This window comes from Pseudonaja textilis, chromosome 11 (assembly GCF_049901715.1).
Source record: "Pseudonaja textilis isolate UNSWEBS1 chromosome 11, rPseTex1.2, whole genome shotgun sequence".
Lineage (NCBI taxonomy): Eukaryota > Metazoa > Chordata > Lepidosauria > Squamata > Elapidae > Pseudonaja > Pseudonaja textilis.
Window position 1 is genome coordinate 2561815 of NC_142000.1, and position 10773 is coordinate 2572587.

Genomic DNA, 10773 nt, shown 5'->3' on the forward strand with positions numbered 1-10773 from the left:
TGCCTTCTTCCCCTAGGGGGACATAAAACAAGTTGAAAATTCAACTCTGTGGCTGAAAAATTGCTGGCGCTTGGTGGTTCTGCCAAACCTAAACAAGGCACAGCTAACTTCTTGGCTCCTTGTCTCAGTTCAGCAACCAGACTCTGGGAATGTTTCGTCCTCTGCAAAAGAAGGAAGAAATGAAGTCATTTGGCCATGTGGCAAAACCCCTGGATGTGCAAGTGAAACCTCAGTGTGTCCAAGAGGAAAGAGCAGTGGGCTTCAGGTCACCCAGATGTCTGAAATAATAGTTTATTGGCACTCCTGAGGAATGTCTTCTCTAGGATGTCTTAATTCTCGGGATTCTGTCTAATAAGGACTATGAGTTGCTGGCTGGAAGTGGAAACCATGTTTCTGCTTTGGAAATTCGGCCAAAATAGTGGCCCTACGTCTCCCATTGATATGAATTTGATATTGGAAGGTACTGAGATATGATCCCTGGAGTCTCCTGAAGGCTTCTTCCTGGAACTAGTGAGCAAGGACTCACCTTGGATTGTGTCTACTGAGAGAGGAAGTGTCTCATTTTGACACTCCTGCAGTTCCCGCAGCCTGGAAGCAAAAAATAAATAAATACCATGGTGGCTGGAATAAAGCATTAAAGGCAGGCCTTCAGCATAAACCCCCAACATGGTGACAGATTGGCTCAGAGGAACTTGTCAAAGAATCATCCATCACACCATCAGTTCCCCACCACTGGTTGGTTGTCTGGTTGTAGATTTGCTTCTCAAGAGTCCTCAATGCAAAGCAAAGGGGGTTAGACTAGAAGACCTCCAAGTTCCATTTCAACTCTGTTATTCTGTAAATGCTTTTGGACTCTTAAGTGGCCAGAAGCATTTCTTTGTCCTTTTTTTGCTGTTTTTCTTCCTTCCTTAGCAAAGAAAGTGAAGCGGAAACTGAAAAGCAGCGATTTTAATAGCATCGTCTTGACCTCACTGAGGCCGATTTCTTGACTTGGTGAATGTGTCGAGACCATTCATATTGGGAGATTCCAAGGAGTAGCCGCACTCGCCCTGTCGATCCCACACATTTCTCCTCAACTGGAATCCTTCCCCAAAGCTAAGAGGTTATGGGAATAACCTGATACAGTATTCAAAGTCCTTCAGAGTTTGCTTTACTCTAAGAAAGCTTCCACTGATAAAATTTCAACCTGAAATACTGTCCTGAATTGATGCAAAGCCACAAGCTCTGGTTTTGTGGGGTTTTTCTTAAGAGGGTTTACGTGGGGACTAAATAGCAATAGCCCTTAGACTTATATACCGCTTCACAGTGCTTTCCAGCCCTCTCTTGTTTACAGAGTCAGCCTCTTGCCCCCAACAATCCAGGACCCATTCAACCAATCTTGGAAGGATGGAAGGCTGAGTCCACCTTGAGCCAGTGAGAATTGAACTCTTGGCAGTGGGCAGAGTTAGCTTGCAATACTGCACTCTTAACCACTACACCACCATGGCTGTTAGATAGATATAGAGTTGGATGGATGGATGGATAGAGATACAGAGAGATAAGAGAGAGAGAGAGAGAGAGAGCAACAGCACTTAGGCTTATATACTGCTTCCCAGTGCTCAGTGGTTTACAGAGTCAGCCTGTTGCCCCCAACAATCTAGGTTCTCATTATGCCCACCTTGGAAGGATGGAAGGCTGAGTCAACCTGGAACAAGTCAGGATCGAACATATCTTGCCAGCATTGGCACCCTGTGCCTACTTGAATTCACCAGGTCAGATTCTGAGATGAAGATGCCCTCAAAGAGACTCAGGAGAATATGAAAAAAATAAAATAAAATCTTATGACATTTTTTCCCTCTGACTCACCTACAAGAGACTTGACCCCTTTGGCCTAGACCCCTAGCCTGTGCCATACATCAAGAGGGAGCTGAAATGTCCCTCTATGTCTTCTTTCCAGTTGGGCAGAAGTTGCATGTTTCTTTCAGATTAGACTTGCACAACACAACTTAATCCAAAATTGACTCGTTTTCTGCATTTACAGAACATTCTGAACCATTAGTCATAAAGGGGCTCCTTCATACAACATGCTAAGCTGCAAGAAATTTTGACATGTTGTACACATGCACGTGCTAGGGCACGGGTGTCCTATCTTTTGGCTTGCCTGGGCTGCACTGAGTGAAGAGCCACATATAAAATATATAATTCAGTTAATGTGCATAAATCACATTACGTTAAACCAAGGGTCCCCAAACTTGGCAACTTTAAGATTTGTGGACTTCAACTCCCATAGGTGGCTGGAGAATTCTGGGAGTGAGTTGAAGTCCACAAGTCTTAAAGTTGCCAAGTTTGGGGACTTCTGCGTTCAGTGTTTAGGATCTTGTGGGACTGAATTACCAGCTGTCTAGGGCCGCATGTGGCCCATGGCCCAGAACTAACCATGTTAGGGCTTTAACTAGCCCAGGAGAGTGTATTTGCCAACCTCCGTGCCTTTTCAGCCATTTTATTTTGAAAGGCAAGTGTCTGTGGTGTAGAATGACTCAACCCCAAGGCATCCAACATGGGGCCGGCCTGCCTGCCTGCTTTCTCCAGACATAGAGTGGAGAGAATTCTCTTGGGGGGACTCAGAAAACGGACACGCATGATAAGAAAACGTCTATTTATCAGAACAACGAAATAACTTTTTTTTCCTCTTTCCCTAAGGGGTGGCCTGGCCTGAAATGCACCGTCTGGCAGACCGAGTCCATCTGGAAGAGCTGACGAAAATTGGCATCCTCCGCGGCAATGTGGAGGACATGGTGGCGGTCCATCTGGGTGCTGTATTTATGCCTCACGGGCTGGGACACTTTCTTGGGATTGACGTTCACGACGTCGGCGGCTACCCGGAGGTCAGTTCTGAATTCTCCCCGCTCTGCAGCCAACCCAATACAGATCGATGACTGAAGCGTTTGGCACACTCGTTGGGCGGGTTGAGCAGGGGTAGGTTCTCTGCCTGGTGGCGGGGTGGGCGTGGCCATGGTGGGCGTGGCCATGGTGGGGGGGATTTGCCCTCCCCGGGCTCCGGAGGCTCTCTGGAAGCCGGAACCGGGCCCATTTCCAGCCTTCCCAAACTCCCCGGAAGCCCATTTTCGCCCTCTCTGAGCCTCCGTGCTTTTGCGGGGAACGGCAGGCAAACCCTGAAACCACACAGAGACTTTCCAGGCTGGATCCTGAACCCAGTCAGGCTTCGTAACCTCTAGCCTATTTCGGGGGGCAGGGGAGACCCATAGTCTAGCCTTCCTGCCAGGAACTTTTGAGCACACAGCTTATAACTCACAACTACCTCCCTGAAGTCACAGTGAAGCCCATGCTGGCCCAATCCACGAGTCTTTTCAGCTGCCACGGCCTGTGTGGTGCCCTTCCCTGTTACTCTATCCATCTGGCATCATCACGGCCTTTACGGCTGGAGGGCTGAAAGACGCCCCAAGCCTCTCGCTGAAGGTGTGCGCCCTTTCCTTTTCCCAGGGAGTCGATCGCATTGACTTGCCCGGTCTCCGGAGCTTGCGGACTGCCCGGACCCTCCTCCAAGGCATGGTGCTGACCGTGGAGCCTGGCATCTATTTCATTGACCATGTCTTGGACCAGGCCTTGGCGAATCCAGCGCAGGCCTGTTTCATCAACAAAGACGTCCTGGCACGTTTCCGAAACTTTGGTGGGGTGAGTAACTTTGTTCGGGCATAAAAGTGGACTGGAAAAATGTAGCGTTGATGAGAAGCTCTTTCAAAACACAGTGCATCAAAATTAAAAAAAAAATCAAAAATCCAAGGTACAGATTAGGCGAGACCTGGCTCAAAAACAGTAACTGGGGGAGGGGCTCTGGAGTCCCAGTGGACGTTCACTCGAACAGGAGCCAGCCGTGTGCAGCAGCAGCCAAAAAAGCTCATACAATCCTTGGTTATATAAACAGAGGCATAGAATCAAGATCATTTGAAGTACTAGTGCCATTTTATAAAGCCTCAGTAAGGCCACACCTGGAACACTGCAACCAGCTTTGGTCGCCATATTACAAAAAAGATGTTGAGACTTTGGAAAAAGTTCAGAGAGGATCAACTAAGGCGATCAGAGGCCTGGAGAGAAAAAGAGAAAAAAAACGTCTCTACAAAGAGAGAAGCAACCTGGAATTGAGGAGAAACTTCTTCACGGCGAGCTCAATTAACCAGGCGAACAGCTTTGCCTTCAGAAATCATGGGCGCTTCATCCCTGGAGGTTTTTAAGAAGAGACTGGACAGCCTCTTGTCTGAAATGGTAGAGGTTCTCCTGCTTGAGCAGGGGGCTGGACTAGAAGACCTCCAAGGTCCCTTCCAGCTCATTCATTCTGTTTGCACGCAGAATGCCATGAAAATGCGTCACAGTCTTGTGGAGTGGGCAGGTTTGGGTGGAATGAGACAGGGAATGGCCTAAAAATATCCAGAGGGTTTGTGCATAATCAGAGTTTAAATTTGGAACTTGTGAGAGTACAAAGCTTGGCCTCTTTGCATTTCTAGAAAGAGATTTTAAATGCTCTGCCTTTAGGGAATATTTTCTTTTCATCAGCTGGTTGCTAAGCAACATGGGTGCAACAGGGAAGTAGTTTGCAGCCGCTGGACAAGGTGGATGCACTTTTGGAAACTCCGGGCTTGTTCCGAAAGTAGCAGCAGCACCTTTGAATCATTTGCGCAACTCCAGGTGCTTCAGTCACCTGTTGGAGGAGAAAAGGAGCCAAGCAAAAGAAGGAAGGTGTCAGAACAGCAGCATTGCTAGCGACAATGGGGGTATGCTACTGGTTCGGCCCGGTTCTGGCATACCGGTAGCGCCAAAGATCAGCTGGCAGAGAACCTGGGCTCCCATACTGACCTTTACTCCCTGCTTTGCACGGCACAGGAGATTTCTGTGCATCCCTGTTGAAGCTACTATCCAGCAGTGATTCCAGCAGTGACCCCCATTTAAATCCTGAGTCTCGAGCCAAACTTCCAAAACTTCAAAAAGAATTTATTGGGAGTTAAACTGTCTGGCACTGCCTGGGTGTAGCCAACTCTGAAGCACATCATTCACTGTCATCATTGACCTTGGTTTCCCCCCCACCCCCTGGGTGTGTCCTAATTCATATTCTCCAATGGGACACATCCAGAGCCCAGAGTCATCCATCATGCTCTCCAGTTAGAATTTTGCGCAGCAGAAACTTCGGTCACCAAGTTACTATCTTTGAAAACATCTACGGAATGCAGTTTCCATTTTGCAAGCTGCTACGCTGCTCCCCCTTTCTGCTGGCAACTCTAAAAAGACCAGAGAAATATTTTATGAGTTGACATTTACAGAGGGGAGTGCAAGAGGTGAGTAGGAAAGCCTCTGCACATGCGCAAAGTGTATGTGTGCGCAGCAAAGTGTGCGCGCGCACACAAAGCCCGCCCACCAAGCCACGCCCACTTGAACCAGTGGTGAACCACTTAGAAACCCACCCCTGGCTGGCGAGCTGGAGAACATCCCAACCCAGACAGAGGGGAGCAACTTGAGGGCAGGATACCAAGCTGGGGGTTCCCCCACTGCTTGGAAGCCTCTCCCAGCGTGGAGCTCTTGCGGCCGTCCCTGGCAAAGTCTGGCAGGCTTTGGACAAGTCTGTGGAATAACCCCACAGTTGGATCCCAAAGACCATCCAGAAGGGTCGGAAGGGCTGCAGTCTCGGGGCTGCCTGGGAAGAGAATATCAGGGAGGAAATGTTTTGCGAGAGAGGCGTCCATCGGCTGCAATGATCACTGGAGGTTCGTCGTCTTGCCCGGAATCTCCACCGGCAATCGCACTGTGTCAGAAGTGTGGACTTTGGCTCCTTTGGTGGGAGGCTTTGCTCCAGGACGAGATCCCTCCTCCTCCTCATCTGCCCTGAGTCCTTCCCTCTTGGCTTCGCCTCCGAAAAGCTGTGTGTGCAGAGTCTACACTCTTATCAAGCCAGGTGGGACTTTACCTTCTGCTGCTGAATTTTCTCCCTAGGTCGGAAAGGTTATCTCTGCTCTGGGCCGTTTCTTGATCAGGGCGTTTGAGCCAACCAGGATTCTGGGGCTGGAAAGCCTGTGTCCCCCCCTGGGGAGATGGGGGGGGAGGGGGCTTCCTGCTTAGATGCTCCAGCAAGTGCTGCTGCACCGGTCAGCCCTGAAGCCGGGGGCCACCTGCTCTGGCTTTCTTTCCTCTCTTCCTAGCCAGGCCCAAGGAGACAGCAGTCCTGGGGGGCAGCCCCTCCGCACATGGGCCGCCTTCTGAAGGCCCCACGTGTCTGGGGCAGGTCTACTCCAAATAGCTTCTTGGCTGGGTGATGGATCTCTTTTAGAATGCAAGGAAGCCGTAGCCCCCAGAATTGCCTAGAGTTGGCTCTTTCCAGAGAAAAGTAAGAAGGCTGACCAATTTCTAGCCAGAAACTTCCAAGAACCATAGGTTAAAAGGGATCCTGGAGGTCTTCTAGTCCCACCCACTGGCCAAGGTCCTCAGATCGTCCCAGACAAACGGCTGTCCAGGCTTTTGAATAAACCTCCAGTGATGGAGCTCCTCCAACACCAGGAAGCAAAGTGATTCATTGTTCTCACTGTCAGGAAATTCCTCCGTAGTCCCAAGTTGGGTCTCCTTCTCCCCACTCAAGGCTTCTTTTCCTGCCCTCAAGAATGATTGGAGAATAATTTTTTCCTGTGACAGCCTTTCAGAGGTTGGAAGATTTAATCGTGTCACCCCCAGGTCCTTTTCTTCATTAGGCTAACCATGACCCTAAACTCCTTCAGCCATTTTTCATACAATTTAGCCTCCAAACACTTTCTTCTCTTGGTTGGTTTCATCCCTGTTCTTCTCTCCTTCTGCATTTCACGTAGCCTTTTGTTTACCATAACTTGATTCGGGATCACCAGATAAAAATCAATGGAAAACAAATGGGACATCAAAATAGCATGTAGAACAGGGATCTCCAAACTTGTCAACTTTGAGACTTGTGGGCTTCATCCCCCAGAATTCCCCAGCCAGCAAGTTTGAAGAATCCTGATTTAGAACCATGAAATTGCAAGTTAAACACCCTCGGCATGACTAACATTCATTTAGAGTGATTTGGAATCAGAATTTTCCTCAGCAACCACACGGGGGATTGAGAGTTTGGTTTGGTGATCTGAATTTGCAGGAAAAGACCAGCCTTCTACTGTGCAGTTGACTTCGCCGCATGGCAGGTTCTGCTGGCCTTACTGGCCAGGAATGCTGTAAAATACAGCCCCATAAATTCAGAAGGGTTTGCATGTGTGTATCTACTGCCCAAGAAGCTGTGCAAGTGGGTGTCTGGGATGGCCACACATTGTGTAGCGCTCTGTGAAGATTTCCAAGGAGCCTGATCCAAAGTCCTGACAAGTGCAGGTTTATCATTGGGAGAAACTTAGAAATACAAGTATTTCTACTGGCTCATTTTGATCTCTATGAAGGGGAGAAAGGGGAGGTCAATGTTTTGTCCAGGTTGTTATTATTGTTAGTTGCAAAGTCATGTCCGACCCATCGCGACCCCACGGACAACGTTCCTCCAGGCCTTCCTGTCCTCTACTACTATCCTCCAGAGTCCATTTAAGCTCACATCGAGTGCTTTAGTGAGTCCTTCCTTCTGATGAGGTGGCCAAAGTCTTTGATTTGTCCAGGTAGAAGGCCTCTTTTTGTCAATGAAAAGAGAGCAGTTGCCGTTTCCTGGATAGTAAAGAGTGAGAATTTGTAGATTTAGACTGAACAGCTGCCAGCTGCCTGCTGCACACATTCGGCCAAGCTTATTTAATTCTGGTCCATAATAACGTTTAAATTAATCTTAAATAATGAAGATAATTTGACAGTCAGCTTCACTGAGCACTTTAATAAGACTCAATGACTGGCTTTGTTTGAATAAATAGGCAATTTTGCAAGCAGGACAAATGTTAAACTAGCATTATTTTTAGATCAAAATGCTAAGAGGTCAGAAACAATTACAGGCCGCGCATAGTGGGAATCACCAGGGTTTGTGTTCCTTTGGCTTTGACACTTGGGATAAAATTGCTTTTATTGCAGCTTACAGGCTTACCAGCACATTTCTGATAAGATAAGGGATAATGACGGAGTCTGCATATTTGACCAGAAGAGATTAGCACTGGGCGCAGAGACTGGGTGCAGAACGGTGTGGCCTTTTCTTTCGCACCCAATGAGAATAGGAAAGGTTTCAGAGACCTTAGTAACAGTATCAGCTACAAAGCATCCTATCTCATGGCTCCTTTTTCAAAGGCAAAGGGATGAATAGAGCTTAACAAACAGGGAAGAGGAAGGCAAAATGTATTTATGCTGCAGCCCCAAAGTTGGACTTACGCTGGATCTTTATTTGAGGCAATTGACCCAACGGGAGCTGATAACATCCTATGCCACAGAGAGGAGGGAGGAGGGGGTCAAGCTATTGTCCAAAGCACCCGAAGGCCAGACAAGGAATAATAATGGATGGAAACTGATCGAGGAGAGATTCAACCTGGAAATAAACTTTCTGACAGTGAGAGCAATCAACCCGTGGAACAGAAGTTGCCTTCGGAAATTGTGGGAGCTTCATCCCTGGAAGCTTTCAAGAAGAGACTGGACTGCCCTCTGTCAGAAATGGTGTAGGGTCTCCTGTTTGGGCTGGGGGTTGGACTAGATGGCCTACACAGTCCCTTCCTTTAATCTGTTATGCAGGCAGCATATTTTCAATGCTGAGCACCTAATTTACATTGCTTATATTTATACCTTGCATCTCCAACCCTCTGTAGTCAGATTAATTTGTGGAGGGAGGTGTAACAAAATGAGTGATCCACATGATGCAGTCTAAGAACGGAACAGGGCTTCCTAAAAGAACGACGTTACCCCTACTTGCTTTGAGCGGTTCATGGCAATGGGCCACACGCTCCTCTCACCTGAGGCAGGACCCCAAAGTAGTAGCCAGGTGCATGAAGGGACGTTCTCAGGTCGGCTGTTTTCATCCCCGTTATGATTACAGGTAGTCCTTGGCTTACGAGCACAATTGAGCCAACGTTTCTGTTGCTAAGCGAGACATTTGCCAGGTGAATTTGGCTCCATTTTACAACCTTTCTTGCCACAGTCATTAAGTGAATCACTGCTGTTGTTAAGTTAGTATCACAATTGTTAACTGAATCTGGTTTTCCCATTTGACTTTGGTTGTCAGAAGGTTGCAAAAGGTAATTTACATGACACCCCCCACCCCAGGACCTTGCATCTGTCATAAATGTGGGTCAGTTGCCAAGTGTCTGGATTTTGATCACGTGATCATGGAAAGGCTGCAATGGTTGCAAGAGTGACAAATGGCCATGCGTCACTTTTTTCAGTGTCATTGTAACTTTGAATGGTCACTAAAGGAATAGTTGTAAGTTGAGGAGTACTTGTGCTGGTGGAGAAGAACTGTCTCCACGCCACTCTACCCTACAACCAAAGGATTTGAAGAGCCCACGTTTTCTCTGCAGCTTCTTTGAGGAAGTAGAATAGGATAAGTAGAATAAAGAATAAGAGATAACAGAATAGAATAAAGGATAGGATAGGATAGGATAGGATAGGATAGGATAGGATAGGATAGGGAGGAGGAGGAGGAAGGAGAGGGGGAGAAGGAAGAGGAGGAAGAGGAGGAAAAAGAAGAGAAGGAGAGGAAGAGGAGGAAGAGGGAGGGATGGAGGGAGAGAGAGAGAGAAATAATAGAAATAAATAAAAATAGAACCTTGGAGGTCTTCTAGTCCAGCCCTTTGCTCAAGCAGAATATACATACCAGGGGTGTCAAACCAGGCTGGATGCATCACGTGCTGGCCCCGCCCCTGCCCAGTTTAGCGAAGGGGGGAGAAGGTCCCAGTACGTCACGTGACAAAGCCGTGATGTTTGACCCCCGTGCCCCATCCCATTGCAGAGAAGTGCCTGTCCGGTCTCTTGCTTAACCACCACCAGGGAGGCCCCCGATTCCTGGAGGCCAGCTGTTCCACTGGCTGTGAGGCAGGGAGGCAACCTTAGCCACAGAATTGTTTCGATCTCTGCAAAGGGTTGCCTAGGCTTAACTAAGCCAGGTTAAAGCAGAAAAGCCGCGTCGTTTTGCTCTGACTCTGCACCTGATGAGGTGTGTCTTGTCTTTTCCCAGGTACGGATCGAGGACGATATTGTGGTGACAGCCAACGGCATGGAACTGCTGACTTGTGTCCCTCGTACGGTCGCAGAAGTCGAAGCCTTCCTGGCCGAGGCTCAGGGCAGCACCAAATCTTTTGCTTCGTCTTCTAGCTAGGTGTCCACTCCGCCCTGGAGGTTTGGGGCTCCTTGCAGCCAGCCTGCCTTGCGCCTCAAGAGAAGCCTGCTTGTTGCAAGGGAAAGCAGCTTTCCAAATCAAAGTCGTTTTTTCCCCCCCTTGGGAAGATATTGGGGGGGGGGGAAGCGACGGCACCAAATCTCGATTCTCCGTCTTGCCTCTTGACAAGTTTTGCCCCGAATGACGGGCGTAGCCGCTGATAAGCAAATACAGGAATCAGTGCAACCGAATCCCGTTTCTTCTTCATAGCCAATAAAGAGCCCAAGTTCTGCCAAATGAAATCAATGAATAAAAAAAAGTCTTGCTTTGAAGATCGCTTTGGCCTTCCGTTCTTTTTCCGAGACCCTCTTTTCAGTGTTCAGGTTTTGAAAGGTTTGACGATGTCCCAGCTGCCTTAAAGGGTGGGGGGTAGAAAGGAAGGCCCTCTGGTCTGCTTTGACCCCGGCTTTCCCCCCAACCCCAGGTCACCTTTAGCCCAAGAGAGAGAGAGAGAG

At 48.4% G+C, this 10773-nt stretch overlaps 1 protein-coding gene across 1 annotated transcript in view; it reads left to right on the forward strand.

The window, feature by feature from the left end:
- Positions 1–10590, forward strand: part of PEPD (peptidase D) — a 168463-nt gene extending 157873 nt beyond the window's left edge. Inside the window, exons 13-15 of the mRNA XM_026714484.2 lie at positions 2680–2864; positions 3481–3672; positions 10118–10590. Of these exons, the coding sequence (XP_026570269.2) occupies positions 2680–2864; positions 3481–3672; positions 10118–10258 (518 nt within the window). The 3' untranslated portion in view covers positions 10259–10590. The remainder of the gene's footprint in view (positions 1–2679; positions 2865–3480; positions 3673–10117) is intronic.
- Positions 10591–10773: the final 183 nt, after the last annotated feature.